Genomic DNA, 24,497 nt, shown 5'->3' with positions numbered 1-24,497 from the left:
TCGCTTCTTGTTTACGCTTTTGAACTTACTTCCTAATTTCTTTACTCCTCTATAATTTTAGCCCTTGTGTGCTACAGTTTTAGTGTTTGTCTGTTTCATCTTGTTAGTGGTAAGTTACCTGTGAAGTACTTTAAACTGAACTAATCTGAACAGAAAGTGCTATACAAACAAAATAGTCATTGATATTCAAGCTGTCTCTGTTTAAATATATTTATATAAGGTTGTTACCATGGCAGTCGAACACCTCTTATAAAAGTGAGAGAAGACGTGCTAATACAATAGCTGTTTTTGTTTGTTTTTTTTAAAATAACTTTCAAGTAAAGTCTATAAAAGTGTCTCAAACAGACTTTACAATGTGGTGAAAAGCTGCATGAGAAAGCTACAAATGTCTGCTCTAGCTCAGTGGTTCCCAAAGTGCAGCTCGCAAGACAAGTTCCAGAAGTTCAATAAGTTTTAAATGTAAAAAAAATAACATATTTCAGCTACTGTGGTTAAAAACCCATATGTTGGGGTGACCTAACAGCTGAGTGATGAAGACACATAACCGGACCGGCGCTAATGCCCCGAGCAGCCAGTCCAATCCCAGCCCGTCGGACCATTTGCTACATCTCATTCCCCAACTCTGTCTTGCCTGTATTTCTTCCATCACGGCAAAAAAAAAAAAAGCTAAAACAAATATAAAAACAACCTGAGTCTGCTACTCCTACACACTGTATGTTTGCTCAATACTTCACTTCATACTTGGAAATTACTTTGACTGATGCATTCTGCTTCTAGCATATATTAAACTACTATAAAATAATATTATGGTTGCTGGGCTGTGGAGTTTTCCTGGGTTGTCGCGCCTGTTAGTGAGCAGCTGTGTGCAACACTTCTATGATTTAGCCACCTCCAGGGAGACTGGGGGTCTCTGGTTCTTTTGCAGGTTGAAAACTTCAGGAATCGCTGCACTAAAGGAAAGATCAGGGGTCACAGGTCTTAATAATAACAAAATAAATGTATGAAAAGCTGCACATTACAGGTTATAAATGTCTTGCTGGCCTTAATGTACTTATATTGCCAATGTCAATAAACAGACAGAATGCCATATAATTACACCGACAATATCCAATTACATCTGAACACAAGTTTAGCCAGTAAATCAGCACCTAATTCATGCATCACAAGAGAGGAAATATAATGCATGGAAGCATTTAAAGCTAAAAAGTTAGATTTAATAGGGTGAATGTGGCAGTTTAGCATGTTTAGGATTAAGGCCTAATGGGAAGCCAGCTCCAGACAGAGTCTGAGCGGCTCAGGGCGTTTGTTTTATCACATGACCCCACCGTGTCACCAGACTGGAGAAGGACTCTGCAGATAAATCGTGAACTCTGAACTGTGTTTGATAGCGTTTATCCAGAGGCTCAGTCGACACACACACACACACACACACACACACACACACACACTGGGAGTAAAGCATATAAGAGATGTAAATGCCTCAATGAGCAGGTCAGCCCAGGAACACTCCCATTTTAACTCCTCTCTTCACACATTATCGCCGAGCATCTGCTGCGAAACATCTTGTTAAGCTTTTCAAATCATCATTCATGGCTTAACGCAGTACAAAGGCTGACCTAAAAACAGCTTCTTTTTTTTGCCGTGTGCAATCATCGGGCTTGATATCTTGATATCTGCTTACTCATTTACCATCAGGGTTTAAAAAATAAAAAATAGTGGTCCAGCAAAGTCAAGAATTTTTTTGAACACATAGAAGTTGGTAATCGTAATCTGATGCAATTTTTGTCAAATTAGGCGAATATCTTTCCACAGTCCACTAACTGAAATAAATATTTGGTGTAAAGCTTCAGTAAACGAGAAACAAACCGTTCGTTTCCATATAAATGTCAAGAGAATCTGAGGCCAACGAGTAAAATGTCGCAAAAAGTGAAAAAGAAAAATGTGAGTTTGACTTGTTTCCATTCACTGCTTTGGAGCAAATAAACATGGTTGTGTCATCAGAGGTGGTGGTTTAGACAAATAAACAGTAAAAGAAGCCAAATACAAAACAAGTTGTTTGCCGCAAAGATTCTACAAAAAGATGGAAGTAGCCGCTGAGTTTGGAAATTGAAGTGAAAGTGCCTTAAACGTGCATCTTTCTAAGCACCAGGTACTTCTCACTTGATTTGTTACCTCAGTGGACATTTTTTCAATGATTTTGTGGTCTCAATCGTGAGTTTCTAGTCTTTTTGAATACAGCACAATGTTTATTCTGTAACTTTTCAAGTAAAATAGACAACAAACGATGGTCTGTTGAAGGACGAGGCTACCTTTTGATTGACAGGTTGCCACCCTATCACTGTGCATCGTGTCCTCAAGTTCTCAGTCAGATCTAAACCCTGCTTGTTGTTTCAAAAGAGCAACATGGTGACGGCCAAATACCAAACTCAGGGCCTCAAAATGATAGACGTTATGGTCGTCCATCTTTTAAATAAAGTTTATGATCAACTCCACTAAGATGAGGAAGAAACAAAACGTTGGGCATCTATGAGGCAAAAATGGAGAGAATTCTTCAGGAATTGTTCTCAGTTGAGCAAGTTGCGATTATTCTTTTATGTCAGCTGACATCAACCATGTTTCATGCTGTCCGTAGATTTAGACAAAGGACGGGACAGGGCAGCTGATCAGTGATGCGAGTTAAATGGTCGAACTTATTCAAAAAAGGTGTTTCCATCTCCCATTATGCACATTAATTTATAAAAAACTCCCCTTACGTGTGCAAAAACACTTGATTTCCACTAACTTTTTCTAAAACAACACTTCATAAAGTACCTAAACATATGATATGTAGAAGCAAGATGTCTAAGAAGGACCCACCAGTCAGGTTTTTAACACATGTATCACGACTCTAACAACTGAGTGTGTTCCCAGCAGTGCTTCACAGCATTCATTAATACTCATGAGTATTTCTTGATTGTTTTAATTCTTGAAATGCCTCCATTATATCCTTTATGACCGAGAGTGAGTCACCCTGTATAAATGTACAATTTCTTGTCTTCTTTGGTTAAAAATCTGAATCGTGTGTTCTATCTTGATGCTGCTTTTGAGAGGATTCTAAGTTGTTTTTATTCGGAGCTTGTAAAAAAGACCTAAAGACAGAAAAGAAAAGAGACACTGAGGCCAAAACAGGGGGGAAGAGGGAACCAAATACCATTTAATAAACAGAGAGTGAAGCGAAGGAGGAGGAAGCTGCTGAAAACCCAACAGAAAAACAGGCAGACAGGCATGCAGGAGGCTTCAGATTAGCTTTATTTAACAGAGGAGAGACAGGCAGGTGAGGCAGGAAAGCAAGAGTACATTCCCTTAAACCAATATGGAAATAAAGAAGGAAATACCAAACTTTACACAAATAGACAAAACAGGAGAGAGTAGATTCAGCCTTTACAGTCTGCAGGCAATGCAGTGGGTTGAAAAAAAAAAAACACATACCAGCTAATTTTAGTGAATTAAACCAACGTGACAGAAAGGAAAGTGGTACACAGTGATGAATTTAGTACTGCGCCGAGTTATGAGTCATTTTTTAAAAAGGCAGCTAAACATTAATGGTGTGACAGTTAGTGGAGTTGGCAAAGGGAAAGCTTTTAGACGGATTAATACGCTTCCACGTCATCGATCACTAAAAACGTACCGTCGTGGCGCATTTGGTGCAAAAGAGAAAACTTTCTCAATAATTTCATTTCATTAACATTTCGTCAGAGATTTAGAGATAAAGTTGGCCCATTTTAATTCTGGGTTTGTGTACTTCTTAAGACTTTCACACACACACACACACACATGCAGTCACACTCAAAGCCCAAAGTGTTGTCTCGTCAGAGCCCGGTTGTGTACGTAGTTATACGAGTGTGCGTCTACGTATCTGTCTGCGGATCTGTTTCTGTAGCGACCGGGCGTCCTGCTGTGCGTGGGCGGATCTCCGTACATCTGCCCCGCCATCGCTCTGATGTTTTCGGTGTAACTGCTACTCTGACAGCCGTCTCGTCTGTGGACGTCATCCAGCGTGCGGCTGCGTGCGTGTCTGACCTCCACGTAACGCTGTGTGTTTCCCTGAGAGTCGACTACGACAACGTGCGTGTTGTCGAGTCTGCCGTGGCTCTGTATGTCTGCGAGCGTTTGGCTGTGCGTGTATCCGTGCCGGTTTAAATTCGCCTCTGTGGGGGTGTTTAAGCTGCTCGTCGTCTGGCTGTTTGACACGAACCCGAACCTGTACCTCGTGGTCGGCCTGCACACCGGGTTCTGCGCTCCTTCGTCGTCACTGTACTCGTTATCCCTTTGCGCGAAGCCGAATGTGTAGCCGCTACGTTTGTCGGTTTGTTTGAACCCGTAGGTGTATCTGGTGTGTGTCTCCCCTGGCCTCTGTGTGTGACGCTGCCTGTGGCTGTGAGGCAGCGGCTCGGACGCTCGCCTCCTCAGCGTGGGGAGGAGGGAGGAGGAGCGGCGAGGCGGAGACGGCTGCGGTCGGTGGCAGGCGTCACCCGCTCGTACCTGATTGCTGGAGCCTGCTTGGGTGTTGGGTTGATGGGCGGCGGAGACATTTCTATTTGTGCTTGGTAAAGGGCTGGCACTCCCCATCTGTGGAGAATAAAAAAAAAACAAAACATGTATGACTTTGACATTTTTTCATCCTCTCCAGCAGCCATTGTTGTGTCAATTAACAGCCACACGCCTTATCAAAGGACTCCTGATAAGAAACTGAACTGCTACCTCCTCCTTCTTGTTTAAGTGTCAACTTAGTCCACATCCACTGTAGTTTTATGGAAAGAAAACTGACAGAGAATATCGCTTTTGCAGACTTAACACCCAAACACATCATCCAGCATGACAGTCACTGTCACAAAGGGAGCCTTTATTTTCAATATTTTTATCCACATGTGTTTATAATATAAGAGGCAGAGACTGTACTCGGAACAACGACTGAGCTGAGGGCTTTTTGAATACTGAAGAAGGTTTTGTTTGTCGTAGGAAAAAAAAAAAGAGCACCATCTGTATCACTCTACAATCAATTTAACTGGGTTTTGTAAAAAGATTTAGCGCTTAAGCCTGAGTCTATATTGCCAACCCACATGTAGGGCAGCTGCTTTAACCACTACAGATATATATTTTTGCAATGATGACAACATGGGAGAAAAACAATCCCGGTGCAAATAATATGTATATAATTAATTTTGCTTTCAAAATCTGCCGTCGCTTTTTATGGTATAAATAATCTGATAGTGCAGAGGATTTCATAATGCATGAGCCTTCCTGAATTTTTAATGTCGCCAAATTCATCTCACCAAACTCAAATTATAACATGCTGCTCCACATACACCAAGGCTTCAAAAGCGAAGGAGTGAAGTAAGTACAGTCTGTTGTAATAAGGAAATTTAACAACATTAACATTTTTAGGGATTTTGTGTAAAAAGTCAAAATGATTCCAAGTCGTGTCTGAGATGGGAGCTGTGTGATTTCTTTGTCAGGCTTCATCCATGCAAATGTGTGCTAATGTTCATTTTAAAACACATATCTTCTGCCACATTTACACCTAACATCCATTCTACTCCTGAGTTTTAACATAAACTAGGGAAAAATAAAGTTGTTTTGAGCACTCTTTAGTTGTTGCCGTGGTTGTGCTGTTTCCACAGAGGTGCAGGACTTTATATTGCAGTGACAAATGACCGAGCAGTGAGTAGAATTGCTGTAAAAAAAAACTGCTCGGGGGTTCAGATTGTTCACACAACACTATGTTGCACTTTAAGTCTTGGGGGTTTAACATTTGCAGTGTGGTATTAATAACAAGATTCTTATTCTCCTATTTAATTTCTGCATAACTTTAATAAGATTCAGCCCACTGATGTAAACCTTCCTGCCCTTTCCAAGATGCTAGACTCCAAATGCCTCCAAAAATTAAGCCTGAGCACTTCCATGGCTTAAAAATGTTATTCCTTTCTGCTTTTCTAAATTGCAAGTGAGTGACTTTTGGAATCCAGATGAGCTGAAATCATCTAATGAACTGAAAAACAAATTATAAAAATACATTCGCCATAAAACGTTGCATTCCTGGAATCTCACAATTCAGCGAGAAGTTTGATAACAAACCTGCTGTCCCTGTCTGGGTGCTCGGAGCACGACGAGCTGGATGGTCCCTCTGGCGTTTCCTTCCGACGACATGGACCTCCTCAGCGTCTCCATGGCGGCGTGGTTGGAGCGGCCGAGCAGCGATTCGCCGTTAACCGCAATCATTTGGTCGTTGACGCTCAGCCGGCCATCCTGCAGGGAGAACATGACGGTGAGATTATTTGGAGTAACTCACATGAGGTCTGAGTATCTTTTACTGTTTGCTCATTTTGATTTAATCTTAACTAGTAAGAGCAGTGACTAGTGTTCTCAGCATTATTGTGCTCATGTCTCAGATGGACAAAAGAGGATTACAGATGTTACATGAAGTAAAACACTCAAGACAGGACACCAGTAAAGTTTTAAAAGGGAAGAAGACAAACTGGGAGAGGTGTGAAATGTGTGAGAGAGAGAAAGCAGAGTAGAAAATGGAAGAAGGGGTAAGGCAAGAAAATTGTAGAGTTAGCAATCTACTGAGAGCGGGAGAGCCATGATAAATACATAGAGCAGCTAATGGAATAGCCTCCGTGGGCACTAAATCACTTCTAAGTGTTTTAAATAGCAGCCTCTTGTAGAGAGGCAACACAGAATAGTGCCCTGGAGGGAGAGAGGGGAGGGGGGGGAGAGGGGGCGGGAGGGGACGAGCGAGCGAAGGAGAGAGAGGGAGAGAGAGAGGCAGAGATTGGGGGGATCAAATGAGGAAACCAATGCAAAAGGCATTAAAAAGAAAAAAACGATGAAGAGACTTGGAGACAAACTGAAGGCTCTCTCGGAGTGTGAGGAGTCGTGACCGTCACATTAAGGCCGGCGCTGACCTCCGACCCCACCTCATTAACAAGGCACCATCGAGGCTGACCTCAGATGCATGCTGGGATGCCACCAAGCACACACACACACACACACACACGCAGTTTTTTTAAAAAATCTGCATCAAATCCAAGGATGTCATCAAAAATAGATGTTTATGCCAAAACTAGCAGGCGTCTGTGATATTCCCTATTAATTTCTTCATTCTCCATGTAAGCAGCGGCAGCACGCTACATGTAATTTTAATTTGTTTTTTTTTTAGCATACGCTTTGATATGATTGCATGACAGGATTGGGGATAAAGTCAGACTATTTTTTTTTCATATAATTGAGGCCCCGGGCCTGACAGTCCCCCCAAAACTCTTTAATGGAAATAGGTTAGATCTCTCCGTGACTTCTCCTCATCTCCTCCCTTTTTTTTTGCCTGCTGTGTGATATTTGGTGTGTGTCAGTCAGACTCAGGGGACAGCCGGGTTTCCTCCTCTGCACAGGCCTGGCGCTGCAAAGTCTCATCAGGCCCCTTAGTTGCTTTTCATTAGCATGCATCGACGTTGAGGAGGAGACGCACACAGACACACACACTCGCATGTATTGTGTTCCTGCTGAGTGTCTCCACTTTTCAATTTGCTTTCTCTCTCTTCTTATTCTCCCTCTTCCCGTCTTTCTATTGTGCGACGCCGCTCATTTCTTCCCTCTCAGATTCCCTCCCTTCGTCTTCTTTCAATAGGCCTCCCTTCCTCCCTCGCCGCTGTCTGTCTGTCTGTCTCCCTTCCTTCATGTCTTTCTTCCTCTTATGTGGTATCTTGTCCCAGAGACCTGTTTTGCAGCCAGCGAGAGATCTTACTAGGCCATTCTGTCGGAGCGCTATCCGCATTGGCAGCTGTCGGAAAACTACTTCTGAAGGCACTTTTGGGAGCTGACGTCTGGCCGTCCTGATCCCAGACCAGCCATTTATCTACAGCGACACACTCGCTTCTGCGCCGAGCAGATCTGGGAGCAGCGACGAGAAGTTCTGACGTGCGAGGAGGGAGGTGGAGGGGGGGGGAGGCCAGATATTGAGGCCAAGTGGAGGAATCTCCAAAGTGCTGAAATGGGATGTTTTTTCTTCCTGATGCACTCGCAACTTCAAGTGAGCACTGAGTGATACAGATAAGGCTGCGGCGGCGCTGATGTGACGAGGCCGCTCGGGGTCAACGGGTGTCAGAGGTGAAGGGAAGCGAGGAGGGAGGGGGTTCTGGCCTCGAAGAAAGACAGGAAATGAGACAGAGGAGATGAGAGGAAGCGACAGAGAAAGACATCAGAGAGGAGGGGAAAGAGCGTGAGCAAATAAAACTAAGAAAACAAGTAAGATAAAAAAAAACGCAAGGTCTCCGTGACGCCCGCGCGCCTGGCGGGGAAGACGCTCGGAAGAAAATAATCATTCAAAGAGAAGCAAGAACATACATCTGCCTACAGAACGTAATGTGCATCTCAGAACGTTCCTGCAATCCTCTCATTTCTCAGATTTAATGCATTTTTAAGGAGCTCTTTAAAGCACCAGTAGTTTTCTGTGATGGTTAATGAATAGCGTGAATTAAAAACTTTCCATTAAAATACAGAAATGAGATGTTTTACACGCCATGTTTTCACCCTGCAACATTATTAGTTCATTTTGTCTCCATCTTGCAGTGATAAACAGTCAATGGTTCTCAAGGACTTTGGCTGCGCAGGTTTTAATGTGTGGATTGGGCCACACTTGAAACTTGCATGAGCTGCGTATCACTGATTAAACATCCCTGCAGTGGCTACCTGTTAAATCTAGAAGTGACTTTAACATTACATCTGTGTTTGTAAGGTCATGCACGAGTCGGCACCTGGGTTCCTTTTCAGAACTTGCGTCCTCGAGGCCTCTTAGATCCTCAGAACAGCTGCTGTTAACTGTTCTGATGGAGGTTAGTGGTGGAGGGGAGATCATGTTTCCAGCATTTTGGAGCAGCTTTCCTCTTTCAAGCAAATGTTTCTTCGCCAGTGACACTTTAAAGAAAAATCTTAAGAAGTATGCGTTTTCAGTGACACTGAGTTGTATTAATATTTAAGAACTTGCGTATACTTTAATTTAGAATTTGATCTTACAAGTTTCCATCCTGTAATGTTTGTTTTTAGGCATTTATAACTAATTTCTGTCCTGTTTTCTGTTGCTTTTTGCACATATATTGGTTGTTGCACTTGTTAAAACATGTACAGCACCTTGATCAACTTGGGTTGCTTTTAAACATGCTGCACAGGAAAAAAAAAACTTGATTTGATTTTGCTTGATTCAACAAATTACTTAAAGGAAGATTGTGTTTTCTAAGAACCCTAATGTTTTTATTGGTTAGACAATATTATGTTGACCAAGTTAATTCCTGAGATCTGACAACATGGCGGCGTTGCTTCACATATATTAATAAGCTACAGGCATTAGCATATAACAGTCAGACACAACATTAAAATCGTCTCTGCATCCTTTCATTCTAAGCAGTTTGTCTGGAGCTCTGGTGTGTCCTGTGGTATCCGGCAATTAGCCGTGGATCCTCTGGGTTCTGTGGGTGGGCTTGCTCTGGTGCATCCCATGAATTCTCAGATTGGGATTCTGGGTGTGCTTGGTGTGTGGCAATGTTTAGGTGGGATGTCACAGTGAGATCCAGATAAATGCCAGGAGGCAAGATTGTGACGATATGATCACTGTTATTCACTTCACCCGTCAGTGGTTTTAATGCTGTGGCTGTTCATGCCGTATATCATTTATGGATTATCTGAAGCGGAGGGCCTGCATTAAAGGCTGCTGAGTGGCCCAGCCGTGCTCAGCGCAGACATCAGGCGTGGATTCTATACCTTATAAGCGGCCCCTCCGTGTATAATGGACTTGATGAAGATCCCCAGGTCCTCTCCTGTCTCTCTGGACTTGTTCCCCTTTAGGCTGACCCCCAGGCCCGCCGAGCCCGTTTCATTGAGGGGGATCTCGTACATCAGCTGCTCACGTCCGTCCTCCAACACCACGCTGCCGGCTTCCTCCCCTTTCTGAAACAGAGAATAAAGAGAGGAGGCTGAAATGTTATGTAAAAAAAAAAGCCACAGTTCTAGACAGGGAAAAGCCTGCTCATACATACACCTAATGCCTACTTTACATAATAACTGCTGTGTATGATAGCTGGTGACTGAGGTAGGAGCACCATATCTAACTGAACTGACTGATAAGGCGTGTGCCTACAGAGCATTGATTATACTCAACACCAAAAGCCAGAAAGAAAAAAAAGAGAGACGGATTAAAGAGTCAGATGGAAGACGGCTGCAGGGGGAGAAGAAAGAAAGACGGGAAGAGAAAGGATGAGAAGAAGACGGGAGCATGTGTTGTATACTGCGAAGAGAAATGAAGGTGTAGAGAGGGGAGGAAAAAAAAAAAGAAGAAAGCTACTGTAGAGAGGTTATTCCATTTGGAGATGAAAGGCGCAGACGGAGAGCGAGCCATTTCTAAAGGAAACATAATAACCTTTTCATACCTCCTCCTGGAGCACAGTGGGGGAGGATGGGGGAGGAAAGAATGGGAGGAGGGGAGAGGACGGCGGCGCAGAGGAGCATTTAAAAGTAATAACCCATCCCTGAGGTATACCCACTTCTTCTCTCATTCACACTCCCTCCCTCCCTCCCTCGCTCTTTACATTTCATCCTAATCTCTCAATCTGACTGTATACCTCTTCCTTCTCCTCTCCACCTTCTACAGGTCTCTGCACATCTTCCCACTATTTGATGTGGAGAATATGACCAAGGCGGTGGCAGCAGCAGCTTCAAAAATGAGGAAAAAGAGGGAGAGAAAGGAGGAGGGGAAGGGGAGAGAGAGGCAACAAAAGAGAAAAAGGAAAATGTCTGTCATTAGAGAATGGCAAAATGGAGAGGTGGAAGGAGAGGAGAAAGAAAAAAAAAAGCCAGGTTCAATCACCCAGGGAAAAGAGGGTCTTGCGGAGGGGAGGCGCCTCGACGCCACTTCACTCCTTCTTTTTCTTTGAGAGGAGGTTAAGAGGGTTTCTGCATGTGTTCACTCATCTTTTTTTTATTCTTCCATGTTGAGATCTCAGAGACTACAACAAAGCCTCTTGAACTCACCTCAGAAAAAATAAGGATTTTTTTTTTTTTTTTGCAGGAATATGCATATACATTAAAGCAGCCACACCAGTTGTCGCGGGCTTTAAAGATGTGAGTGCCCACACCAGGATTGCGGCAGCCTTACATCAGGCACCTCGCCCTTGACAGAATCAGAAATTTCCTCTCTCATCGTGGCACAATGTTGAAGGATGTGGGAGTCAAATATGTCCTCCAGTATAATTCTGTAAAAAAAAAATTCCCAACCCTCAAACTTGCTATGATCCATCTAATTTCTGTCTCCCTTCCCTCCCCTCCCCTGTCAGCGCTGCTCGGTGCTGCTTCGTCTGGGCGCTTAATTAAAACAACAGCCTGTTAAAGCCTTCAGGTAAAGGAGAGATGCTCGGCTCCGGAGTGTGAGTCAGAGCTCTCGACCCGGTAAAGACACCTGGAAGGTCGTAAAGAGTGAGAGAGGTGCTTTCACTTTAAACAGAAACAACCATCACGACTGTCTTTAGATGAAAAATGTGTGCTCAGTAAAGAAGAATCCACAATTCGACGTCATTCAGAAGGTTCGGGATTAGAAGGACTACACAATATTAGAAAAAGATGACATTGTGATGTTTATCTGCCGCGATATAATAACCAAAGCGTGGGTTTAACTCATCAGCAACAAGACACGGTTTGAAAGTCAATCAGTGCCTTGCATTTTTTAAAAATCTTTGAGAGACAACTTGAGATAAACAGATGTGTGCTGGTGTTACAAACTACTTGATCTTGTTTTTCAAATTACTTTCAGGCCACTTTATTGCCTCTCTCCCACCTCTGTACATCTCTGACCTCTTAGTACGGCGCACATCGGCACAGATCTTTGTTTTTTTGTCTGTTCGAGGGGCAAAGTGAAGAGGACAGAGCATTTGCAGTCGGAGCCCGAGGCTGTGGAACAATCTGCCCGAGGAAATCAGGTCGCTGAGTCACCGAGTCTCTTTTTAAAACATACTTTTATCAGAGAACCTTATTTGATTTGAGTTTAAACAGACTTTTAAAAGTGTTTTTGACCTGCTCCAACACTATCGGTCTCTCTTTTGTTGAAGCTGACCCTGACATTTGAATCATAAGTGGTTTGGTGGTCAACAACATAATGCCGGGTCGCCATCTTTTGTGACTAAATAAATTATCGAACACATCAAACACCTGTGGAGCGTCTGTGGCGCTGAACTGCAATGTCGAGGTCTCTCTCAGGTGAAAACAAGATGAATCAAAAGTCTAGTTTCCATTTTATTTTACCACCAATATTAAACTTGAAATCAAAAAAATGTTAGAGATCCTCTCCAGAGGAATGTGGAGTTTTTTTTTTTTTTTTCCCACCTACACCAGTTCAATTACATTACATCTCCTCCTTCTCCCTGCTGGGAACAAGATGTCTCCTCCTTCACTGAGAGTCTGTTCTTAGTGTATGTACACTGGAGACTTCACATTTCCACATCACACTTGTCACAAAATCCAACTCGTATGAACACAGGTTAAACTGAGATGTAAGGTGAGTACTGAGAAAGTTTCCTGCTGCAGCCTACCGATGTTCAAACGGTTTTGCGGTGTCAAACTGTGCACACAAATCATTCAGTCAAACAATCGAGTGAATTAACAACATGCAAATGGATTGTTTTAAAGAAGAGGGACTTAAAGTGACATTTATATTTAGGTCTGCATCAAAGGGAGTTAACTGGATTTTCTTCTGTTACTTCCCTACGTCACCATGTAACACATTTGCAGCTCGTTTGTCACACCCTTCATCAAAGAATGAGCAGCTGCCTCAAAATCCGCCATTATTTCCTCGCTAGAGCTCCTTCTGTTAACTCTAAAGTGTGTCAGACACGAGTAAAGCGCACCAAATGTTTCGTTGTTGGCTGCAAGAGTGAACCATACACTGTATTTAAAAGATTGATGACCACATTGCCACTCATTGGTTTCTCCCTTTCTGAAGCCTTGAATTTGGCATCGGCAGCGAGGGGCGGATCTGACTGAGAAGTAATAACAGTGACACATGGCGGCCTGTCAATAATGAGATGAGATGAGGATATACCAGTGGTCTATTGTCCTCTAAACTCGCTCAAGGTGCATTTAAGGGATTGGAAGTTCCTCCATGATGGTGAACCAAGCACAAATCAGAGCGGACTTTTCTATGAAGCCTTAAAGAGACATGAACCAAACTGGAGTATTTCAGTGTATAGAATGAGAAAAATAACAGTATTTGAACATTAAAGCATGTAAATATATTCTAGTAGATCCTAAAACTAAAATTCTGGACCTGTGTATAAGCTGTATCTGGGTCCTTTAACATTCTGCAGATAAAGTTTTAATTTCTGCAGTTTCTTTTGCATTCTTGCCAACATGCATGTAGATATGAATCTATGAGTAAAAAACAATATAGGCTTTACTGATAATTATCTCTCAGGTGGCGGAGGTTCATATTCAGCTCCAGGATATGATGACAACGAGATAAATCAAGCAAGAAGACGTCCTTCAAAAGTCACAGAATCTATTTTCTACTTCAGTATAATTTCAGGTTTTCAGTCAGGGCTTATTTTTATCAACAAGGCATTTCGGAGTGCTGTTACTCAAAACCAGAGGAATTACAAAGACAATCTGCTACTTCCTGCTTCAGAGACACTTGAGAAGACTCAGGTGGCAACCTGGGAGGTTTTAAATACCTCTGTGATCTAGCTGCAATAACACGCAAGGTGAAGGTGGCTATATCAGAGCACAGCAGCCTCTGAAGGCTTTGGAAAAAACCAAGATGCTGGGAAGTTATTTAAATGAGAAGTCGCATGTTTATTTATTGTATCTCACTGCAGATTTACATCTATTTACTCAACCAACTGCATCTCAGTGGTGGTCTAAACACAGACAGACTCTCACACTCTCCAATATCCCCACTAATGCCCTTTCCTTGGGGGCAAATTGCGTTCTCGGGTCGACTGGGACCCCTTGGCTCCACTCTGCGACCCCTCCTCTCTCCGCTGTTAGCCCTCAGCAATGGCTCTTTAACAAGCTTTTAGCCAGGAGAGAGACCACCCTCTTCAACACCCAAATGAGGAGACAAAAAGAAGCTTTTTCTTACCCCGGGGTGGGTGGCGAGGAGGGGGGGGTGATACACAGCGATTACACACAGAGCCTTTTGTCGCTGAGGATTTCTAAATGGGGGGTTTCAAAGCGGGGGGGATTAGCGGTGAGAGCGACATTCAATTAAGATGAGATCTCGCCGCGCTCGACGGCGACGATGGAGCTGCCAATTAATCGCCTTAATGTCTGCCTCTTCGCCGCTTTACACCTTTACCTCACAATGAGGAGAAAGGAAAATAAAATGACTGATTGAGGGATAATTCTGGTGCATGCGAGGAGGGAGAGGGAGGATGTTGTAAGAAAAAAAAGAAGAAGAGGAGCTTGAAGGCAGACTGACAGAAAGAGAAAAAAAGATGGCACACTATTGGTGGACAAATACAAAGAAGACAAGCTGAGGAAAGAGACAACAGCATCGCAGCAAAGTTATTTTCTGCCTCCCTTTCCTGTGAGCTGGCCTAGGCTTGCTGGCAACAGCGGGTCAACCATGTGCAGAGTGACCCCTCCATCCTGTCTCTGGCAAACTGTGCTACACACACTTTCACTAACACACACATATATATCATGCTCTCGACAAAACCCACAAAAAAAAAAAAAAAAAAAAAAAACACACCACAAAGCTACTCTCTAATCTCCGCCCTGAAACAAAACGAGGCCCCGTGAAATAATGAGAGCGCCGAGCGGAGGAGATGCAGAAAATGCTGACAGGAATGAAACTGTGATTAGAAGTTATCACTTTTTAATTACTTAGAGAGTGCGCGCGAGTACAGGAGATGGGGTAGAAAATCGCTGTCTTTTTGTATCTTAATAATGAGGCAAATTCACAGGCTTTTATTGTTATTCTTTTGACTGAAAGAGACCAGCGTGCCTCCCAGCGCAGCCGAATGCTTTCACAGAACGACACGCTGCTCATGAAACATCAATACCGCCTCCATTGAAACTAATCAATCAGCAGTTCAGCTAGTTCCTCTAAAAGTCTACTTGTACAAGGGAGGAGAAAAAAAAAAGACTATTTGAGTGTTGCAGCAGAGCGGTGCAGGGAGAATAAAAACTGGTCTTTTAGTCGGATGACCTGGGTTCAAGCTGCTGTGTCAGAAAACGCTGCTCTGCTGAAGTGTCCTTTGGCAAAACACTAAACCCTGACCGGCTTTAGAGCTGCCGCTCTACAGCTGAGCTGACCTCTCACCTCTCTGTGTGCCAGTCAAGGAGGACATTACTGGATATTATCAAGTTTAGTGCTGCAAGTGTGGCCTCATTGATCGCAGACTCTCTCCACCAACACCGACAAGCCACACTTCATAATAATAATAAAGTCGGATTAAAACATTCCAATAAATATTTAATGAATTGCAATTTTGTAAGAACATTTCGGTTAGTGGGAGGATGAATGTGAAATACGAGTTTAGTCTTCCCCTGATTTGGCGACACTAGCGAGTCCCCCACAAGTGAAACTGGCACAATTTTGGTAATCACATTACTTTTCATGTAGCACCACCATCAAATCCTAATTTTAATTTGTTCTCTGCTCTGCTTTATGACTAATGCCTGGAAGACTAATGATGTTCCATCCATCTAGCCCAACTCTAAATTATGTTAAGTGCTAATTAGAAAACTTTTTCATTACAAAAAAAAGAGACTTTTAAGCATTTGTGTGTCTAAATGATCAACTGGTCGTGCACTTTTAGAATTAACTGCGGCGCTAACAGGCGTAAAGAGCAGCGAGAAGCACAGCTGTGAGTGGCTAAACTGTGCTTATTATGTACCTGCACGGCCCCTCTGTAAATACACCCAATGTACAACAAAATACACACCTATTTACATAATGAGCTATGCAAAAGCTGTGAAAACAAACTCAATTGTAAGCTCATAGGTTATCATTAATTTATATGTTAATCATCCTTTTCTAATAAATGACTTCAGATTTTTTTTATTTTTTGAGAAACCAAACGCCTCAGTTTTTACAGGTTTTAGCTGACTACTGCTCTCAGTCATGCGATATGTGTGTGTGCTGCATCAAAAATAGCGACTCAGGCCCTTAAGAGGAATTCGGTTTCAGTCTGGAGAGGCGCCTTTGTCAACACATGGACTCTCTGAAATGGGCAAGAAGAATTTCATAGGTTAAACATGTCGAAACCATTCAAAATGAACCAATAGAAAAAGAGTATTGTGTTTACTGTCGTACTATAAATGAGCACTTTAGGGACAGTTTCTTCCTTTTGACTTCAATGAACATAACCTCCTCAAATTTTACCCAAAATGTCTTCTAATTCTAATGAGAGTGAAATAAATGAAATGCTAAAGGTCAGTGCAGTGTAAAACTACCACAAAGAACCAACACAAGATGGTCTTAAAGGCACAAGTCTGCTCCAACTTGATGACGCTAACTTTTCAGTCTCACATTAAACTAGGTTACTGTAAGAAAAACACTGTTTTTTAAATGTAACTGTGATCTCATCTGCAGTTTCTTTTTGTTTTGGAGAACAGCATCAGAAGGGAACATGCCCTTTCCTTGCAGTGCAAATGTATCTGAATTTTACAAGTCGTGCACCGTTTAGCTGAACTAGAATTTTGTATTTTAATGTCAAACTTTGGATTTAATTATTATGGATACAAGCACAAGCCGCTGTCAGTGCTAATCTCCTCTTTAATCTCATTGTGCTGCTGTGATGTCTGATGTATGTGAAAACCTGAGCAAGAATCCAAGTACATAGAGCCGAAACAGAGCCGTGTGAAGCGGCAGCCTAATAATCCCTTCACTTGTTTTCTGTTCTGGACAGTATCGAGAAAGTGCATGTTAACACGCCTTCTGTAGGTGAACAGCAGAGCAGGTGGATAGACGGATACATAGATGAACAACGTGTTCCCACAGAAGGGCAAATTAGACCTTGATAGATGCAATAAGCTGATATTGTACATTAATTATCTGTGGCAGCAACAGTGAGGCTGGTCGAGGAAAACTTAACTGTGATTCGGCCAATTAATCTCGGCAGCGACTGAACGCAAAACTGCAATAATGAACGACTGGAATATTAGATGTGAGATACATAAAGGCAGTTCCTACAAGATGTTACAGCCTCGAAAACATTAATAAATAATTGCGAGTCAGACATGCACAAAGACATGTTGACAGACACCTACACACAAACATGTTCGCACGATGAGGCAGATGGCTGACAACTTAATGCGCCTGCATCATCATTACATCCTTTATGGAAGCAAATTGTAGTGAGCCACTCCTCGCTAGTACTCCATGAATACCCACAATAATTTGCTACTAGCAGGAGAAAGAGTCGAGCAATTAGAACCTGGAAGGGAAGAAAAGAAGTGAAGACACAAAAGGGAGGAAAACGCTCTTTGTTGGTTTGTATTTTGTGGTAACTTGTAGGTTTTGGAAAGGTATGAGTAGTGTTTAATGTAGCTTGGAGGCAGGGTCACTCCATGAAAAATCAATCAGGACCTTCTGTCTGACTCCTTCATTATCAGCTGACATGTATATCTTCCAAGCTACAGGCCCTCAAAGTACATGGGGGAGGTAGGAAATGTTGTACTTTTGATATTTTTAAAGGTCGCCGGTTCGTGTCCCAGTGAGGACACCCGGAATCTTTCTTTGTGGAGTTTGCATGTTCTCCTCGTGCAGCGTGGGTTCTCTGGCTTCCTCCCACAAGGTCCAAAAACATGTTGAGGTTAATTGGTGATTCTAAATTGTTTGTAGGTGTGAATGTGAGTGTGCTTGGTTGTCTGAGATGGATGGATGGATGGATGGATGGATGGATGGATAGATGGATAGATAGATAGATAGATAGATAGATGGATGGATGGATGGATGGATGGATGGATAGATGGATGGATGGATAGACGGATGGATGATGTTTTCAAGCATTTTTTAGGCCTCATAACTTCACATGTACAGGACGCCTTTAAAACCTGCAACCAAATCTATTTTACATCCATTACAGGTACAACAGTGTGAAGCCAAAATCTTGTTTAGGCTGTGAAATGGAGAAACAACATCAGTGTTTGCATGTTCAAGATGACTGTTTCGACAAATCCCATTAACCAAACAAGTCTGAGGCACTCAGTGCTTGTTTGAGATTGTTTTAAGTTCTACCCTAATAGTTTAAAGAGGGTTAAAATATGCCTTTCATTTGCTAGAACTTGTTTTGAGCGACCACATGGTGATATGACTCTTTAAGTTTACTCAAAATGCACTTTTTCTCTTGTTGATTATCAGAAAACACACCCAGGCTACTAATGCTTATTTCTATTACTTTCTGTCATAAACATTTAACTGTTTTGCAACTAAAACTGTGACACATCCATGACATTGATGCTCAAACCTGCTGAACAATAACATGCTTTAGACTTTAGATTCTAACACTTGGAATGAATGATGAAAATTGATTTGGCTGCAGTTTTTAAAGGAGCTCAAATGCGTTTTTAGGCCCTGAAAATGTCACACAGGAGGGTTTAAAAATGCTAGAAAAAGAAACAAGAATAAAAAAGTGCAGACTCTCTTTCTACCTCTAAGAGCTTATAACTTTGAAAACATTTACAATGTGAAGGTGAAATCTTGCATGAATTCATTAAAAATGTTATTGTGCATAAAAATGGATGATTCTGAGGAGGTCAGGTGTGAAATATTATTCTATGTATTGACCCAGCGGTCGCCTGCCTGCATCTGTTGGCTTTCCTGTGTTTGCTCATTTGGCCACTTTTTAATGATGAACTTTTTTTTTTCTCTGTGGTTGTTTCTGCATTTCTGTATTTATGTAATCCTTTGCTTTTTGTGGGTCTGCCACATCTACGTTCAATAACGCAGAAACTCCAGAGTGCCTTGTGTGTGGTGTGTTTGTGAGTACGTGTGAGTGTGTGTGTGTGTGTGTGTGCGCTTAAGGGACATCAAAACGTCTTTGAGGTGGAGGACTGTGCTGGAGATAAGGGCCAGATCTCACGGGGCACCAACAACTTCAACAGCCTCGATAGAGACAGGAGTGAAGGCTCTCTCGCACTCTCCCCCCTCCACCGCCTCTCCCCCTCCAACCTCCCCCCAACTCTTTAAGTCTCTCTCTAATGCACAAATACAAGCAAGTGTTAGATGAAGACTGTAGAGGCTCTTCAAAGTGCACTTGTTATGCCAAGACTGCTGGGCCATTAATGAGGGCAAACTATTTTCGGAAGCAGTAACTTAGCTGTTTAAAGATGCGTTGTGTGTTCGTCTGTGCACGTGTGTGTGTGTGTGTGTGTGTGTGAGGGAGCACTTGTGTTCAAGTTTTTATCAAGGACTAGGTGTTTAGGAGTTTGTGTGAACATGTGTGTGTGCGCGCAGCCACTCTAGGTGTGAATATGCATCAGTCACTACAAAGCCCCGCGTGTCTTTCTCACAGCGCTTTGAAGTAATGGAACGGGAATAATCAGAATAACCACAAAGGACAGAAGGGAGAGAACAGAAGAGCACGGGCGAAAACATCATTTACAGAGAGCGAGTGACTTTCAAGGGGCCACCTGGCTGCCGTGTATGTATGTTTAAAAGTATGTGTTTATTGATAAAACGTCCCCTGTGAGGCGCAGTCAAACCGTGTCGGCTTCACAGCCCAGACGCTGACTCCTGACCCCGGCCGCCGCCACAGGTAAACGGTCACTTAACACCCGCGGCGTGTCGACAAGCGCGGACACGCTCGCACGCTTCCTGCGGGGCGGCGGTGGCTTGTGTGTGTGACTTCCTCTGGCATCGCTGTGTCAACAAACCAGAGGGGGACAGGAAGCTCTGGGTGTGTTTGTGTGTGCCGCGAAAGGGCATCGACATAAAGAGGTTTGCCCCTTTCAGAGGAAAAAAAAAGGAAAATGACACAATGTGGAGGAAATGTTTTAAAAAGACAGACAGGGATGAACAGGAGACAGAAAATGGGGGCAGAAGTGAACATCAGTGGGGAACAAATGATCAACAAAAGCAGCAGCAATGAGAGAGGAGAATGAATGGACTTTGTGTAAACGTACAACAGACAGTGTGAGGACACGGCCGCTGTGTTTTTGTGTATTCACACTCTCTTACCAGCTCCCGAGGCAGGAAGATGTCCTCCTGCCGCGCCACCACCACACACACATTCTCTCCCTGCTTGGTGCTGCGCAGCATGGCCACGAGTTCCTCCTGGCTACGGCCTGTCATGTCGACTCCATTCACCTGCACGCACACAAAAAAATCAACAGGAGCAGATTAAAGCCGAGTGTATTATCCACTGGCAACGCGCCGCCAACACGCATCCAGTGACACGATTGGAGGATCAGATGTAGATGCTTCTGTGTGGGTCAGGCCGCCCAAAGCATATATAAAAAATACACTTTGTCATGTTTTTGTAATGATAGTTTGGTTTTATTTGTCACTCTTTTGAGATGTTCTTCTTTGAAACTTGTGCATTAGTCACAAATTTAAACCATTTCTCTAGGAGACAGTAGCTCCACTGAAAACTACTAGCGCTTATAAATATGTTTATCCAGGTAGTGCATATTGTTTTTATGCACAATTATAAACTCGTGTACCAGAAATTACATTTGTCTGTATTGTGTTAGGGGAGACACCAGGACAAATTATCTGCGTGGTTAGATACCACTTGAGGCAAGAGACAAATACAAAAGTGTGAAACATTTACATATGTAGGTGAGCAAAGGGATTAAAATCAGATTCAATGAGATGGTTAGTGTCATCTTCATGTTTTCTTTGTACCTCATCTGTCTAAAATCACACAACGTTTTGGTTTCAGTTTTGGCAGTTATCGCTGCAGATCTTAATCTTTTGAATCCCAAAACCCTGCGGCCGTTCTGATAGGCATGTTGTTTTTTTCTAAGTTGCCAAAACAACTCAAACCATTGTAAATTCAGGAACTTTTTTGACTGAACTGCAGGCTGTGTTAACGCTAAACAGAGAGGAGACAAGGATGAAAACAAATGTAAGTCATCAAACATTTATGAATAACCAAAGAAACTCAACGTTTGCTTTTTCTTTTTAGAACTGAAGCCATTACATTTTGGATTTCTCTCTACTTATGCTATAAAACAGCTGCTGTGTCCATAGAGGTGCAGGATTTTATATTACAGTGGAAATGAGCCCATATGGGGAATATGTGACAGGAGCAAAAAATGCCCACAAAATGCTGTTTCAGAGGATTAAAAATGGCTGACTACCCTCTGTGCGATCCTGTAAAATGTAGAATTATCAGGCTGTTTCTTTCTCCTATAAGTTGTCCTGTAGCGTAGCTGTATGTGGACCATTCCCTGTGAAAGTGCAGTGACTCTGTCTAACCAGCAGGGGGGCCACAGAGCCCGACCGCCAGCTCCTAATGATGGTGATTTCCCTGCTCTGCCCACAGCTGTTCCTGTTTGTTTTCTCCTCAGCGGGCGATCACCTGGCTGAGATGTGTCTTACCTCCAGGATGCGGTCTCCGGGCAGCAGGCGGCCGTCCTTGATGGCTGCGCCGCGCGGCAGGATATTCTTCACTAAGATTGGCCCTGGTCCATGGACAGTGGAGTCCCTGGTTACCACAGTGAAGCCCAGACCCTCTGTGCCTGCAGGAACAAAGCAGCCTGCGTCACGGTGTGCATTGGGGACATCTATGCCCCTGAAAACGAGACTTAATTATGAATTTTATGACTTTTTAATTTCGTTTTAATTGAATTTTCGCTCTCATCTCCCTGTTCTGTCACTTTCTCCTTTCTTTCTCCTTCTCCGCTCACCACGGACCGTCTCCCGTCTCTATATCCTCTCTTGTCCTTCTTAACCCCATCTGCAGTTTTAGCATCGTCCTCCACATTAACTACTCTTTAAGTGCCTGTTTTCCTCTGGGGGTTAGTTGCCTGGCTCAGCCTCTGAGCCGCCGGGAGCAGCCTTCTCCCCTAGCCGGATTAGACAGACTCTGCCTTTAATTTCACGTGTGAGCAGGCCGAACGGTGGCTGATGGTGGGAGGTAGAGGGAGAAGATGGAATGAAGGTGGAGGCAGAGGAGAGAGAGAGAGTGAGAAGAAGAACCTGAGAGATATTATTCCCTTCTGTAGCTTCCCTCCCAGGGGATGTGATGTGATTTCCACAAAGATTTTCCTTGTGCTCGTGAGCCCACGTTTACTTTCTGTGTGTACTCATTTACAAGTTGTGTGTGTGTGTGGGTGCGTGTTTTTCTGAGGCCACACACCCATGCACGAAGCATCAACCCCCAGAGCCTCCACCCTCTCCCTTTTTCACGGCCTCACAAGCCCCAAGCCATGAGTGAAATGTGCCACGCTCTGTGTGTGACTGTGTGTGTGTGAGCAGAGAGAGCAAAGCCGCCGTAGCATACTAAAGGCGGTGAACGATGCTATCTGGTCTCTGAGCTAAGCCTCTGCCTGCCCTACATTAGCGCACCTAAACCTCACCGCCTGTCAATCACCGAGAGAAAGAGCCTGTTGCCGAGGGAGAGGGTGTTAGAAACCCCGTAATATCCTCTGCTCTGATCTTGCATCAGCTGAAAGGCAGAGAGGGAGACGGAGGGGTGGGGGGGGAGAAAAAAATCAAACAAAAGGAGGATGGAGGAAAGAGGAGAGGAAAATGGGAGACATAGAAAAGGTGCTGAAAAAGAAAGAAACTAACAATAAAACAGTGGTGAATGGGGCTTTGAGGTGAAGCTGGAGAGTGTGGAGCCCAATTTCTTCTATCCTTTCATCTGGGTGTCCTGCCTTTTTTCTGGATACCTGTCACGAGAGAGTGTGTGTGTGTGTGTGTGTGTGTGTAGCCCAATTACAGCTATCCATTCAATCCCCTATAACACTGCAGATTGCTAGAACTGAGCGTGTTCACAGTCATAAGAACCTATTCCCATGCTATCAACACATGAGCTCTCCAGCACTGAGGGATAAGAGATAAGGTGGCTGGGATGCCAGACTGGGTTGAAATATAAAAGCGGAACCAGACCTTTTGTGTAGTTATGCAGAGATCAAGCAAAAAAATGAAAAGTTTCCTTCAATATGGATTAAAGCTATCCTTATATCCACAGTGTTCTTTTTTGTGAGAGTCTGAATGAAAAGCCTCAAGTTGATAAGTCAATCGATTGCGCTGATGGGGAGAACAACATCCAGGGCTCAAGTCAGCAGCCTGCTTTATCAGGTATTACATAAGAAAAACAAACCTGGAGCATAAAGGTGTTTGAGAAAAGCATGAATGAAGACAGAAATGACAAAACAATTTCTAACTTTCACATCTGTCCTGAAGCAACCTTGTCCAGGTTTTTTTCTTTTTAACTTGTGTTTTAATCATCTGCATTTGTAAAATAGCCAATAGGAATTAACCTGTGACTGGCCAGAGCCTGTCGTCACAGGCTAGATTTTGTAAAGCCTGAACACGTAGGAGGTGCAGAAGTCCACATTAATTACAATATGCTGAAAGGCTATTATGGAATTTTTTTTGCTTAATGATGAAATAATTCCTACTATCCCAGGATTTAAGGATTATTTTCCTGGAAAAAAAACTTCTACATATGTAATTTTTAAGGTCAGACGTGGGTTTTCAGGGCTTTTATGAATGTCAGGAGAATTCGTTTACAGACAACCTTCACTCTTAATTTAAAGACAATTTAGCAAAAGAGAAATACAAGAATAGACCAAATCAATGCAGGAGATCCGGAGATATCATGACATTTATTCCTTAATACTGTAAAGGTTAAGCCACAAAAACTCTGGATGCTACACTTTTATGAATGCAACTCAACCAGTCTTCTCATGTGGCCACTCCAGCTTTGTGTTAATTGGCATATTGATACTAATGTCCCTAATTTCCCCTGTAATCTAATAACATACCTAATATCATAGGTTAATGTAAAAGTAAATTTGCTGCATATTTACCTTTCTTCAGGTCGATTTGTATCTTCTTGCCACCCTTCTTGTTGGTAAGGTTAGCCAGGCCGGGTAGAACAGGGTTCTTAGTGGTAGGGCTCTGGTTGTCGGTCCTGGGCGTCGGGGAAGAGCTCACTGGCCTGGATGGAAGCGTGGGACTAACTCTTTCCAATGTGCCGCGACCAGGCTGGAGCTCCGCTGGTGATGCGCTTCGAAAAGCTGGCTCTGGGGTCTTGGCACGAGTGTCTGGTCGCCTTACTTCTGATTTGGTGTTGAGTTTGGGATCTGGTTTGGGCTCTGGGTGGGAGTCGGCTTTAGGGCGGACCAGCATGGGGCTCTTCGCCTTTGCGGTGGTGTCTTTGCCGTCGCCGGTGAAGAGCTGGCCGATCAGGCTCTTCTCGTAGCGTGGCCTGTTGGCGCCTGGTAGGACCTCCAGACGCACTACAGAGGAGGACATGGCCTGGCGGAACACCTCCTGTGACCTAAGGAAAGAA

At 43.3% G+C, this 24,497-nt stretch overlaps 1 protein-coding gene across 1 annotated transcript in view; it reads right to left on the bottom strand.

Moving 5' to 3' along the window:
• Positions 1–24,497, bottom strand: part of LOC103357367 (partitioning defective 3 homolog B-like) — a 183,816-nt gene that overhangs the window by 98,287 nt on the left and 61,032 nt on the right. The window contains exons 8-13 of the mRNA XM_008281909.1: positions 24,013–24,485; positions 21,572–21,711; positions 20,204–20,332; positions 9,793–9,978; positions 6,115–6,285; positions 4,522–4,608 (exon numbers count right to left, since the gene is read on the bottom strand). Of these exons, the coding sequence (XP_008280131.1) occupies positions 4,522–4,608; positions 6,115–6,285; positions 9,793–9,978; positions 20,204–20,332; positions 21,572–21,711; positions 24,013–24,485 (1,186 nt within the window). The remainder of the gene's footprint in view (positions 1–4,521; positions 4,609–6,114; positions 6,286–9,792; positions 9,979–20,203; positions 20,333–21,571; positions 21,712–24,012; positions 24,486–24,497) is intronic.

Source organism: Stegastes partitus, unplaced genomic scaffold (assembly GCF_000690725.1).
Source record: "Stegastes partitus isolate 25-593 unplaced genomic scaffold, Stegastes_partitus-1.0.2 Scaffold250, whole genome shotgun sequence".
NCBI classification, from domain to species: Eukaryota; Metazoa; Chordata; class Actinopteri; family Pomacentridae; genus Stegastes; species Stegastes partitus.
The sequence above is the reverse complement of the archived record's forward strand: the minus strand, read 5'-3'. Positions and strand labels throughout refer to the sequence as shown.